The sequence below is a fragment of the Furipterus horrens genome, unplaced genomic scaffold (genome assembly GCF_987537825.1).
Source record: "Furipterus horrens unplaced genomic scaffold, mFurHor1.1.pri manual_scaffold_4, whole genome shotgun sequence".
Taxonomy (NCBI): Eukaryota; Metazoa; Chordata; class Mammalia; order Chiroptera; family Furipteridae; genus Furipterus; species Furipterus horrens.
In genome coordinates this window covers 25231582-25246233 of record NW_028327174.1, presented here as the reverse complement: position 1 = coordinate 25246233, position 14652 = coordinate 25231582, and the positions used below count along the sequence as shown (strand labels likewise).

Here is a 14652-nt window from a genome sequence, read left to right as displayed (position 1 = left end):
GAGATTTGGACTAAAAGGTCCCTTATACACCTGCATGGTCTTGGCGTTACGATCACACCTTTAGTCACCCCAGAAAATGGTTGAAAGGCTTAATTTAGGAATCTAGATTTATACCCCCAAATTAAATACTCCTCTCATGAAAATACAATGACTTGCACATTCTCAAGTTGACAGTGTGCTAGAGGAGGTCCAACTTCATTAGGCCAGGTTCACAATGTTTTGTCCAAATCAAGGGGTCTGGATTTTCCATCTAATCTTATGTCTGTCTCTTCTAGTGAAGAAGGCCAGCCCCAAGCAAAATCAGAAAGTTTATTTCCAACTCTACCCCCTCCTTTGACCTTACCTGCTGGCCATGGTTCTTCCACTTCAAAAGATCCAAGAGATTTGTTAAAATAAATTTTCAATAAGGTATCAGGGACTTAAGATATTAATCATCTTTATCCAAGGTAAAAGCAGCTATCATAATTCTTCACTCTTAAAGTAGAGCTAGGTTGAAATAATGTTTGGTCCAAACGGAATGTATTTATCTTAACAGTGAAATTTCAGGTACCACAAGTCCACCGTGGGAGATATTTAAGTTCAGGGCAGTCTCAAATCATGCAACTGAGTGACCACATACCCTGCTGAAGCTTAACATTGGCCCTGTTCACAGACAACTATAAGCCCTCTGTCCTGGAACCAGAGTAGTGCTATCTAGACAATAAAAAGTTTAGAAACCAGTTACTTTCTGAATCTCAATACTCCTTCAGCAAATAAAGTACCAGCCATGAGACTGTTACACAGCAGGATATACCATGCCAATGGTATAATACCCAGTTGTATTTCTTCAACGTCTTTCCCTGGATCACTTTGGGTGATAGGAATCATCTCAGAAGCTCCATGAAGCAGCTATCTGGAGTAATAGCTATTAGACAATCCAAAACTCACTTTCCACTCCTCTGCCCCCATTTGGATTCATCTGAAATAAACTTTTTCTTTGCCTAAGAATCAAAAGGAAAAAAAAAATTTCCTTTTACAAGGGCCAAACAAATTTTGTGTCTGTTTAGATTTCTGTAGGTCTCTGAAGTTCCTCCCAGAATGATCAGAGAATTGAAGTTTCTAACCCCTGACTGTCAAGTGAGAAATATCTAAGGGAATTTCTACTTTTGTGTTCCTAAAAGACCTTTAAATAAACCCCAAAATATCTGGGTGAATATTTGAATCATGGCCAAATTTTAAGGTCAGTGAGAGCCCCACATAAAATGCTTGATGCAGTTACGAATAAGGAAACAAGAACTATCTGTGCAGGGTGGGGATTTTGTGAGGTGGCTTCTGCACTACCTCGCATGAGAAGGGAGAAAGGAGTACGTGTGGGAGGGAGTTCAGTTCTATGTGAACAACTGTGTGGAAGGAATCAAAATGAAGAAGAAAGTAAAGACTTTTCTCTCCTACTTTGTTCATATCTAGTAGGGAAATATACCCAAGACAGTCTAACCTTCCAACCTATCAGAATAGCAAGTATGTGAACTTGAATTTATTAGGGCTACTTCCTGACGTGAGGCATACAAGGAGGAAGAAGGAGTAATTTTATTCCTCAAGAGGGTTGGCACCAAATCATACGCTCATATCTGTTTCTCTACAAAAGAGGTTCTGACATCGGTGGCCCAAGAGCTACTTACGGAGCCAATATAAAAACCCTTCTCAGCTTTGTTCATGAATTGCTGCTGCTTTGGACAATTCTTTTCTCCCTAACCCTATACCCTCTTTTCCCAGCCTGTGGTAAGGAGTAGATGATTCAAGTAACTAGTTCAGGGCCTCTATTTAGAAATAGTTTCTTGGGTGTGAGTTTTCATGCCCAGGGGATGGTATAAGTGTCACAGATTCTCTCTGCTGGCTGGGCGGATGGAAATGTACTTTAAAGCTCAGCATCAAAGCCTTCACTTAGAAACTGAAAGCCTTCATTCCTTGCCAGCTGTGTGCTCCCCCCACACCACCATAATTAATTAATGCAGTATTAATTGTGCATGTGCTATGGTGCCAGCTTAAGAGGACAGTGTGGCCTACCCATGCAGATCAGCTGGTTCTGTAAAGCCCAAAACCCTGTGACATCATCCAGAGAGAGAGCAAAATGCAGATTGTCATTTTTACAGGTTGCATGAAAGGTCAAAATGCCTCAAGTTGCAGAGGGGATTCCTAAAAATCATAGACTTGGGGTCAAGAAGGTAGGGGCCAGGAGCCACACCTGGGTATAATGTGCTAAGCAAAGGGCCAACTCACAGACAAGGTTGGAAGGGGGGCTATGAGAACAGGGGAGCAGGCCTGGGATTAGGCTGTAAGATCCTGGGAACCAGCATAAAGTACAAGTGTCCATGACTGACTTCAGAAGACATGCAAGGCCCAGGAGCTGGCTCTATATCTGATCTCAATCACAGGCAGCATAGGGAAGCATCCAACAGTGTCAAGTGTTGAATTTCCGTATTTCCTTGCAGGGGGGCATCCTCACAACACAATCACAGCTAATGTAGAGGACAGTTTCCTGCATCACTGAGATACCACCATCTGCGTTAAAACCTGATGTTGAGCGCTTGAAATCAAGTGAACGATCATGATTCTTAGCATGTATAGATAATGCTTCACTACTAATATCCCCTGGATCTCTCTTCTGGAATTAAGAGAACAATAAAATAATTGAGCTGAGAAGAACCTGGCTTTAGAGATGAGCATACTACAGCCCAAGGAGAAAGAATGAATTATTCAGGGTCACCCCACTAGTAAACACGCTGAGCACTGACTCAGAAGACAGACCCCCAGACAAGTGTACTCCCTGTTCTGTTGCCCGGAGGTAGCATGTCCCAGCATATACACCAAGTGAGTAAATTAAGGCACCAACATATCAGACAATCTTCCTGAAGCAGGTCAGATTAACAAAAGAATATTAGAAAGTGAAATACTTTAATTTGGAAACCCAGTAATGGAATCTCTAGGCTAGCCCATCATCTTTCCTACTATATAATAATCTGGGAGGGAGGTCATCTCTTTTAAAAAGAAGGAAAGCCGTGGAAATAGGAACCTCTTCTTACTTCATTTAGTTTTGTTTCTAACACTTCAGAATGTATATGATACCTGAAAACACATTGCAGATAACAGTCTGTATAGAGGACTGAATTTATACAAATACCTGAAAAGACATTGTAGATAACATTTAGCATAAAGAACTGAAATTTGAAATGATCTCCTTCTAAGTTCAAATGATAACTTAGTTTATGTCTCTGATTTTATCCCTTTAGCCTTTCTTGTCCTTAGTTCACATAAATTTTGCTTAAATTAAAAAAACAACAACAACCTGTTGCATTGGCTTTTCTGCTGCTGGCTGTTTTTCCAAGAGCTAGAAGGAAATAACTTCCATCAGTTCCTAATACTTTTAAGAAGCAACATGGTGAAGCGAAAGAAAAAATTTAAAACCCTGGATTTTGGATATAGATCTGGATTCCAAGTGTGGCTCCTCCACTTTCTTCCTGTGTATCTCTGGCAGGTGATTTATCACTGTGATCCTCAGATATAAAACAGACATAATATCCACCTTGCAGTGTGAGTGATTATGCAGAATAATACCTGTGAAGTTCCTGGCACTACACAGTGCTCAATAAATAGTGACAATGATTACTCATTCCACACATTATTATACCAGAGATTCTCTAGACTGGCGTCTTATACACAGTTGGCCTTGGAATGGCTCCTAAGGAGGAGCACAGCTCCTGTAAACTGGCAGGTGAGGTACAATGGCAAACAAACAAACAAACAAGAAAAAAGAATTCATCTGCAAAGATAAGTCCCTCCTGGAAAACAAATAAGTAATTAAATCTTAATGTTGTTACTTCTAAAATAGAGCTACATAAACTGCCCGACAGACCTTACAGTACTGTTATTCCACACTCTTCAACACTCATCTAGGTACTCTATTCTTTTTTTTTAAATGGTCGTGACACCTCTCCATACAAACCTTCACCCTCCTTAGTGAACCATTCTGGTTGATGCCCTGCCCCCGGAGTAGAGGACAGTCCCAGCTGAACGGGTGAATCGATGTTCCCTGCACAGCCCTGCACTGGCTATAGACTCTTCCTTCCAGGCATCCAGTTCGTGCCCACCACACATCCACAGCTCTCTATCTGGTATCTATATCTGCAATCAGCATTTCTCTTACCGAAATCTTAAGAGTCCCATTTGAGGCTATTTCTAGCCATGATCTAGAGGAAACAGAAATAGAGTCTAATTTCAAAAGAGTGGGGTTTAGTCCACCTACTCATGATGGAAGCAGTACGTATCAGGGGAGGGTGACTAATTATTCTTGAGAATTTGCAGTCAGTATGTGGCCAGTAACAGGGACAGCTTAAAGCTCTTAAATCCTTCTCTATCTTGCTTCAGAAGAGACCAAAGAAGATAACCCCCAAAACACACACACAGGGTCCAGGCAACTGAGTAGGAGCCCTTCTACGGCAAGAGTGAAATCAGTAATATTTCTAAAAAAGCTTAAATACTAAGTGGTCAACATCATTCCTTTCAGAAACTCCAAGAGTCTGAGATACTGATGAGGTTTAACTCAGGCATGAAGCAAGACGGGAGAAAACATCTGTTATTTGAGAATAAAAACTTTATCATATTTGTATAGACTCAGCCCAATCAACACTTTGAGGTAATAAAGAGGAGGTAAGGAGTAACCTAGGAAAGCAGAGGCCAAGCCAACATGAGATCAAGTTTATCGTGCCTGCCAGCAGGATTATGCAGACATACACAAGGCTGACCATGGAACTTAGGGGCAGGCACCTCTGATTATGCAGAACCCGAATACACCAAGAGAAAGACCAGAGGTACTGATGACTGGGCAAATCCAAGGGGAGATGGTTGAGAGGAGACAGAACAAATGAAAATGTCATTTCTGACTTCCTGTTGTTCAAGTCTTACTCATAGAATGAACGAGTTCTACAGGCTTTTTTAAATGGCTCTCTTGCTGAGTCTGTTGTAAACTCTCAATATTGGGTCTGGAATAGAGTTTGGCCTCTCTGGGCTCACATCAATAACCCACCACACCAGGTAGAAACAATCCATTGCCAACAGCTTCCAAATGTCTCCTTCAGAATTCTAAGGACATTGAGAACCCTCCTCCCCCTCCCCACAGGATCAGAGCCCCTTTGTCAGAGCTTATGCCAGAGGAACTACCTTAAATGTGCACAGAGCGCAGGGCATGAAATGAGAAGAGAAAGAAAAGGTCAATAGGCCTCTGGTTATATGTTTTTTGTTTTTTGTTTTTTTTTTCAAAAAAAGACATCTAAAAATAGCTGCATTTATTGAAGCTGCTTCCTTATCAGGAAGCGTGGAGCTAGGAATTAACGTCTGCCTGCATCGGAAATTCTTTCAGACAGCAAACCCAAAAAGGAAATTTCCCTTCCCAAGTATCCTGGCTGGTCTGCTGTGGGCTGTTTTTTCTCGTCAGGCTGTTTGAAGCAGGGAACTCGGGGCCTAGTACTCCCACACGGGCTGCTGGAACAGTCGAAAGCCTTTAAGCATTTGAATGTAAAAAGCTAAGGCACTCAAAGAAGGGCTGAAGGGGAACAAAATATAAAATGCTGGTGGCTGGCTGTCTCTGTGAGAAGTCATTATTATTTTGTCAAGATTCTGAGAATTAAATCTTCTTTCCCATGTCCTTGCCTCAACTCTGCTGGTGATGTCACAACACGTCACAAGCAGCTGTGTGAGAGGCCATTTTTGGAACCTGGATAATGGCAAAGGACAGTGGAGGGTTTGCTAGGTCTTTGAAGAGGCTAGGGAAGGCTGAGGAAGGAGACTTATAGATCAGGCAAGGCCCATGAAGCAAACAGTTCCACACAGAGGTACAGATAATGATGCAAATAGAAAAGGCCCTGGGATAGAGGGCCTGGGAGCAGAACTTGACTCCTAGAAATCATAGGGAATCGTTAGAAAATAAAGCTGATTTTCACAGTGACTTGGGGAAATTAGTCTCAGTGCTATGTAGACAGAACTCTAGGCCCTTGAAAATGGAAGAAAGCCACCTCCTAAAGAGGCAAATCACCATCCTGGGAAACTGAAAATGAGCTCTAGTGAGTTACCAGCCACTGTCTCCAGGCACTGTGCTAAGGTGTTATACACACAATAGCCCTGACACCTGCAAGAAACCCTCATCAGTAGCTGTATTAGAAATCTGAGTCTTAGCGAGGTTAAATCATCTTTCTAATACAGAGAGGCGGCCCTGGAATCAAGCCCATGTGGGTCTGTCTGAACCTAAGTCCTTCCTCTGTGTTACCATGCTTTCTTGACTGGCAAGAATGAAAGGAAAAATGGGACCTGCCCCCAGAAGGCAACCCTGATGAAATGCCAGAGAATGGGGATATTTGGTCAAGCTCCACTACCAGAGCTGGCCCTCAAAGGCCTTCATGGACAGCTCTATGCTTTGATTGTGGAGATTAATTAAACTTCAACCTGAACTCACAAGACAGAAAAGAGGGAGGAGCAGTAGAAATGGGTGAGCAAAATCAGAAATGAACTACCCATGGTAAAAACAGGCTCACATTCCTGTTGAAAGCCGGCCTGTTGGAGGTTCTGCACAAATCAGTGGTCAAGTGCATCACCAGAGCTCTAGCTACTCCCATTCCTGTACCCATAGCTAACTTGACTCCCATAGTCAGCAGTACTTTCAAGTCCACGATACTCTGCCATTATGTTTTCTTCTAAGAAAGCCAAATGGTGACTCTGGAAATAGAAATCTCATTAGATTCCTCATGTGTTGTATGAATCTGGAGGATTCAGTGGACTTATCTGAACCACAATCATCTCGTCAATAAAAAAGAATTGATAACACCTACCTCAAGGGCTGTTGCATGATTAAATGAGATAGTACAGACGAATGTATTTTGTTACTTATAACAATGTAAAATATTAATTACGATTATATGGAATTCCCATTTTTGCCTCTTCTTTGGGTACACAAATAACTTGAAAGTACATAAAATTGTTGGTTGCTCCAGCTAATTAGAAATGAGAGACACTGCATCTCTTTTTACTACCCTGGTTCTAATATAGCTTTGCTTGTCACATGACTGTCTTAAATTGAGTTACTTTGCTGAGAATGCAAAATCGCCAAGTAGGGGAGCATCAGTGAGGTAACATTTACAGAGGAAGGCATTAAATTAAATTATTAAACACACACAAGGAGGAGTAGTACTTTAAGAATTTTGAAAGATTCACAAGGAAAGGCAGTAGAGCCTAGGGACTATTTCTGGTATTCTGACTCTAGAAAACGCCAAGCGGCTATCATGGCTATTTATTAACCCGCAACATCATAAACTGTAACCCTATTAAATATGATGAATGAGTCCTAGGTTACGATTTTTAAATACCAATTTATAGGGATTTGAGAAGGCCAAACTGGTGTTGCAGAGTGCAAAGTCTATGGGCAAACGGCGATTACGTAATTAGGTGCAATTATAGCAACTAAATGTGAAGTGATGATGGAAAAAGGAATTTAGAATAAAGAAAGCTCATTTACTTATTTAAATTTTGCCCCATCAATCTGAAATATACTTACTGTTATCACAGGGGCACCCTGAATCGATCTGTGAGGCCATGTTTCCCACAGGGCTGGCATCACCTTGTGAGGCACCTTTTTTTGTGCCCTCTGTACTCAGAAAGTCTCTCCCTCACATCATGAGGGCACTAGTAAGAACTAGAAAAAGGCATCTTTTGCTTTGAGCCATGGCCCTTCACTGCTTGGAGAATCAAGAGTGATTTGTGTCAAGGAACTCTGGGGTGGGGGTAGGGGGGTGGAGGTGGGATCTTTGGTCCTTGTAAAGGTATGGTAAAAGGCTCGTGTCCTCTTTAAAGAATGGAACTTTTTGTTTTTATCTACTTGCTGTAATTGTACTTCAGCTCACCTATCCTCAAGTTTCAAAAAGAAATTCAGCACTGTTTATGGAAGAAGAAGAAAAAAGGAGCTCCTCCCATCTTCTCAGTAAATGTACTTGTGTTTGCTCTCCCGATGAAACACGGAAGCTCCAGGAACCTGCTGCAGGATTGTTGAAGGGCACCGACCTGCTCTTTTGGGGAGTGAGGAAGCCAGACCAGGACGGCAGGGGGGGCTGGCCCTTCTCCCTGAGTCCTTCCCTAGGCCCAGACCGTCCCTGCCTGTCCCTTTCAAGTCCTCCACAATCACCACTTAACACTCTGCTCCATTTATCACTTTGTTTTTATCACAGGCAAATAAAAAGAAAAGGCTTTACTTTCTACTTCTCAATAGCTTGCTAATCTGTCACACTGTGTCTTCAGTTTGGGTACAGCCTTGTGTTTGCAGAACAAAACGGTGAGAAACCCTTAGTAAGAGAATCTTAACTACTATGATCCTTGCCCTCCATCCAACGAAGAGAGGATATATTTTAATGTTAACAATGAGAGGAGAAAAAGAAAGAGTTAAGAAAGAGGGTTTAACTGGAAATCAATGAGGATAAATGGCGAAAATAAGCCACTTTGAGGCACGCCAGTCTGGTGAGTATTCCTTTAAAAGAAGCAGCTAAAATGCTTTCAACCTAGCAATACCATAAATGTCCTGCTGCTGTCTTGGCTTTCAGATTCTTCCCCGTACTTTCCATGAGCATTCCACTGGGAATTGTCTGGAATCCCAGATTAAAACGGCAATAACCCAACTCCCTTGTTAGAATATTTATTTCCTTTTAGGTTGGAAACTCAGTTGGGGTGCATCTTTAAGTATACGGCATGGCCTCAGCCATCCTACGGGGCTACATGAGAGGTTTCTCAAACAGGTTGGTGGGCAGCCGAGGTCTGAAACAGGAGAGGGAGGAGGGCATTTCAGCCTCATGTGGAAAGTCCCAGCTGCCGACAAATAGCAAGAGCCTGGGAACCTCCACTTTCAAAGGATTTATTCCAGATGTCGGAACTAATGGTGTCAACACGGGGCTCATGCAGATTACCAAGGAGGTCCCTAAAGTCAGGCTGCCAGACAGTAGGCATTCAGGCAGAATCATCACCCTGACCTGAATCCATAATTAACAACTTAATATATTCTAAGGTTGGGAGTGGTATGATATAGTTCTATATCTCATAATTATCTATGTGGGGGATCCATCCATCCATCCACCCAACCCCTAATGGAGCAAACCATTCAATAACTGATTGACCACAGTCAATCCATTAGAATACTGAATCACTTAAACAGATTATTAGAACAGATTCTAAGAACATCCTGATTCTAAGAACAGATTCCAGCAATAAACCAATGCTATGGCCATATCAGTGAATAACGGCTAAGTGTCAACTCTGAATTCATCTCCATCCAAAAAATATTTATTGAACACACATCATGGCACAATAGATAAGAACCTAAGCTCTGGAGTCAGAGAACTGAGTTTGAATCCTGACTTTTTCTCTTACTAACTGTGACCTTGGCAAGCTGTTTAAATTCTAGCCCTAAATTCCTTATGTGTGACATGAGTATAAAAAGAATATCAACCTTATAAATATTGCTGTGATAATTAAACAAGGTAATTTACATAAAGGACTTCACACAGTGGCTGGTACAGAGTCATCCACAATAAATATCAGCTATTACGATTGTATGCTAGGCACATGGTAGGACCTGGCAAAACAGTGGTAAGCAACACAGCTGTGGCCCAAGGAGAAAACTGTCTACTCCTGAAACAATTCAAGTTTTGGTATGGAAGAAAGAGTTCCAAGCAGGGAGAAAGATTTCTTGGGTAAGAATCCTAATATTTGGAAGAGGCCTGTTTAACATTCTCTTGTCCAGTCACAATGTTGGATGGTAGGAGAACTGCGGATTATAATGACTGACGCACAGTCAAACAGTTGGTTTAACAGCAGAACTAGTCAAGAATTAAGATCTCCTGGCTTCCAGTTTGGTGTGTATGTTAGTTTGTTCGACCATGGTAACTTCTTACGGAGAGGCAGTTCTATGGTCAAAGAGCTGACGTGCAAAGGCATCCAGAAGGGAACCAGGAATTAGGGCCTTCTTGGAGGAAAGTGTGAAAGCACAGGATTAAAAAGGTAGAAAGAAACAGCAGCCCATATGGGACAAGTGTTCATAATTCTTTTCCCTCTGAAACCGGCAAGGAGTTTGGTGCTTTGTTCATTTCTGTATCCCCAGCATCCATAAGAGTTCCTGGTACAGTGCAGGTAATCAATAACTATTTGAGGAATGAAGAATTAAATCAGATTAGGGAGTAGGAGCGTTTTACCTGCATGTCATGGATGCGGTCCGAAGTCAATACACTAGTACCAGGACAGCTTCTAGAGGAGAAGATGCTATTACCTGGCTGTGGTTTCTTTTGCAATCCTGTCTGCTGCAGTGGTAGCAAAACACTCGCTTACTGAGGACAACAGTGCCTGCAGCCAGGACCTTGGCACCTTTACAGTCCCAATCTCGTCTTTAGAAGTTTATTGTGGAGATGGTAGAGTGGAGCTATGCCCTTTACCTCCTTGCCTAAGTGAGGCTGGAATGTGCTGACCCTAATACATAGCAATCCTGTAACTAGTGATGGACTCAGAAAGCTGGAGGAGGGGAAGAGAACTCATGGTCCCCTACTCCTTGCCAAAAGCTCAGCAATCATCCTAACTGTGGGGGAGAAGGGCTTACCAGCAATGTTGCCCCACCACCTACCAGCATCACAGTCATCTGATTCCCTGAATTATCACAGAAAGAGAAAAGAGGAGTCTGTGTCCTCTGTCTCCTATTGTTCTTCACTCTGAGCAAGCAACCTTCTGGCTCCTGAGGAGGGACGGAACAAGAGGAGAATAACCTGGGGAGCATCCCTTTGCCAGAAAGAGATGGCAAGCACAATTGTGCCGCTATTTAAGTTATTAGGAATTAACGAGGGAGGGCCAAGGTGACCCCCAGTGTCCTCTACAACCCGGACTTGTGTTCTCAGGATAACACTCAAGCCAGAGAACCTGGCATTTTCTTGGACACCGTGATCAGGGTGGGAATCAGGTGATTCATTCTCCCCAGCTGCCCCCATCACATTGTATCATCTGGGCTGGGTGGTGACACAGGAAAGACAAAAAAGGAAATGACAGGTGTCGGCTGCTTTGGAGCCTGGCCCCAGAAGCACAAGTGTGCCGGCCTCACTGCCCTGCCAAGCTGCAGCTGAAGATTCAGCCTGGGGAGGTGGTAGTGAAGAGGGGCAGAGAGGACCACAAACTGACTGGAGCTACGGAGGTAATGAGGCACAAGAGAAGGGGGGGGGGGGGAGCAGACGGAAGGAGGGGGACAGAGAGGCCACAGCCAGGCACACAAAATTTAGGAAAGAAAAGCAGCCAGCATGGAAAAGGCAGGAGGCAGGAGGCCCTGCAAGGAGGAAGAGACACAGTTATCAGGCAAAGCAGGGACTGTGTCTGACTCAGAAGCTGAGCACAATTTAAGGCCTAAGAAAATATTAAAGTGGAGTTAGTGTGACTTTAGGAAGACAGACAAACTGTCCCCCCAAATTTACCTGGCCTCTTAGATTTAGTTAACTTTGCCATATGTATTGCCCATTCCCAGATTTTCAGGCAACATATCAGAGAGCCGGAGGAATACTCAGAAAGATAAGGGACAGGAATCTCAAGGTTTTCAAAGCCATTCTGAGGAGGGGGTGAAGTCATGTGAAAACCCTCCCAGAGCTTGCCCCTCTCTGGCTTGAAGCCCTGCCCCTCAGGCCCCATGCAGTCAATCGTTTTGACCCTGTAGTCCCTCTGGACACCTGTCCGTCCGTCGGTCTGTCTGTCCCTGCCCCCGGCGCGCAGACACTCACGCAGGTGCGCAGGCAGGCGGATCGAGTCTTCCTCCATCCTGAGCGCTCGGGGCACTGGAACATGAAGTGGAGTCGAGGGAGCGTAACTCGGCACTGGGCTCTCGGGAGGTGTATATGAAATTCGCTCCTGCTGTTAAAAACAAGGGCAGGAAGAGAGGAGGGGGGAAAGACAATGAACGCTTGGAACTGAGGTGTGAAATCAGGGAGAGGGGTGGGGGGCAAAAGGGATGGGGGTAGGGGGTTGGGGGCTATCTGAGCACTGGCCAAGCAATCCTGCCTACCCCTCTCTAGACACTATTCGGTGGTCGCACTTCAGATCTCCAGCTTTGGGATTTATAACAAAACTCTGGAAAGGTTTAAAATAGGGCTTTTCCTTTGGACTCGGATCAATAGGTATCCATTTCTTTCTCTCTCTGTACCAGTGGTTTTGCTAAAGTAAAGAGAGGAAACAAGGTGAAGGAAATAAAAAAATACGTCCAGGAGAATGGCTTTAAAGACCATTCTCAAAAATGACTGTACCCAGTCCCATAATTAACGTCACCAACACATTAAAACCACGTTTCCTCTTTTCTGGCAATTATCCCTCTACCTTCTAATCCAAGTATGATCTGAACTCAGATCCAATGATCCTGAATTCAGATCCAATGAGCTCAAAGTGGTGGATTATAAATTCCAGACTTAGTTAATATTACCTACCAATCTCATTCTACAACCACCACCCAAAATATCCAATGTTTAATTCTTTTTTCTTTACATCAAGGAATTGTCTGTAACATTAATGAGCATCTCTTTCATTCTCTATCTCAAAATCAATATTTCCTTTCCTTCTGAACCATCTCAGAGATTCGAAGGATCATCTACATTTAAGAAAAGTATTATTTAAATGAAAACACTCAACTGACAAGAAAAGGGAAGGTGGGGCTTCAGGAGATCCACTGTTTAAATTCAAACAGGCAGTATTTGTTAGACCAGTTAAAACAACTGGGTGGGATGGGAAGGATTATTATTTGTTTGAAGTTAAAATATGGCAAATAATGGCAAGAAACCAACTATCATGTTGGACCAGAAGAAAGGTGCAATTTGCATCTTAGATCTATATACCTACTAGTTTGATAACTTCCGTTAGTTTCTGTGGTTTAACTGGGTAAAGTAAAGTGGGACACACTGGGTCTAAAAATAGGTTGGGGGGAAAAGATCAGTCAGATGCCATTATGAAAACCGAAATCAGGGGCAAAAGAAAAATCACAGATTAAAATAAAGCAAAGGGGGTGTTTATGTTTCGGAAAGACAATTCTCTAACATTTTATATTTCATCAAATATGTAGAGGGAAGCAGGGGAGTCCCCTGGCCCTATAACCAAAGTAAAGTTTTTCTTCCGCTCACACCCTGGAAAGTTTGGTGGTTGTGGTAGGAAGTTTCAATTTTAAATGAATACATACATATTTTTGTAATTTCTAAATGGAATCGCTATATCTTCCCTGAGGCACCCTCTGTCAACAAATAGGGCATTTGGAATATATAAACGTACATCCTAAAGTTTCTTGGTGAGTTTGTTAATTAAGGGCAGTCCCATACATCCTAAATTTCATTTCTGTACCAATCATGATGTCCCATGAAAGGTCACCCAGAGGGGAAACCTTCAACTTCACTTTTCTTGAACTTTATCAAACATCACACATATTTTGAACAACTCTAAGGTAAGGATGAGTTATATTTCTGCTATTTGGTTTGGGGTTTGGGGGTTGAAAGAGGCAAAGATATAAACACATGTATGAGAAATATTCAAAATCTGTTTTTTCGAGATGAAATGGGCTTTTAAAGTTTTTTCAACATAGTCTGTTTTTCTAGTGTAACAACTTCTCCACACGCTTCAACCCTCGAATAAACCCCCACCTCCCGCTCAAGTCCCAATATATATCTAGATATCTTATCTACCGTTAACTTCATTCCCAGAAATAGCTTTCTGTTTTGTTAGGGTTTTTTTGCAGAAGTGAAACTGTTGATGAAGAAAACATGGTGCAGCCAAAGAGTTTTCAAATGGCTTGGCATGAGCATGGGAGAAAAAGAAGACAGCATTTTGTAATACGATGACTTTCTCTTTAAAGCAAGGAGAAACACAAGAGCCAGTAACTAGTCCCTATGACTGACAGGCCACCCCATCCTAGCTCCCTCATCCCTCACCGACTCTACCAAGGACAAGATGGAAGAAACCCAGTCCTCAAAAAGGATGTCCTCAAAAAGGATTTTACTTCCTTTTTGGGAAATTCACCTCTAGCCTACTTACAAAAGAGTCAAGTTAAGTACCACCTTTGAAATGTGCATGTTCTGACTTGCTAAATCACCACCATTTGTACGTTCATTTCACTGAACTTTCTCTGCAGGCAGCCCCAGTGTTTAAGCTCCGGCATGGTCCGTTCTTACTGCACGGAATGCCATACTTCAGTGCTTGCCCTGGGATGTTATGTCCCACGTCCCCGACACGTCCAAACAATTCTAGATAGAAACGACTGTGTTATTTTATGCTGAAACTGATAAAAAAAGAAGGCCAGAGACTGAGTGACCGTTGACACTGTATTCCCCTCATTCCTGATGATGGTTTGAACTCAGCAATATTTTAACACCCTAAAGTTGGGACGGGGAGCTCTTTTTAAAAGTTTCAATGAGGAGACTAGTCGGTAATAAAAGAGGGGGTACCCTGACCAAGAAGGGGAAAGCGAAATGCACTTCTAGGCCCTCCAGTGATTTGCTGACAGTCATTACACACCTTCTGTGACCCTGGGCTCAAGGGCCCCCAGAGTACTCAGAGGACCCCAGAAAGGATGTAGCCCAGTGCCTGGGCTCCTTT

General features: G+C 42.8%; 1 protein-coding gene across 2 annotated transcripts in view; it reads right to left on the bottom strand.

The window, feature by feature from the left end:
* Positions 1–14652, bottom strand: part of ETV6 (ETS variant transcription factor 6) — a 214333-nt gene that overhangs the window by 114597 nt on the left and 85084 nt on the right. Inside the window, exon 2 of one of the 2 annotated variants that reach the window (XM_090272850.1) lies at positions 11808–11937. In XM_090272850.1, coding sequence (XP_090128976.1) covers positions 11808–11937 — 130 coding nt within the window. The remainder of the gene's footprint in view (positions 1–11807; positions 11938–14652) is intronic. The other variant, XM_090272851.1, reaches the window with a different exon arrangement.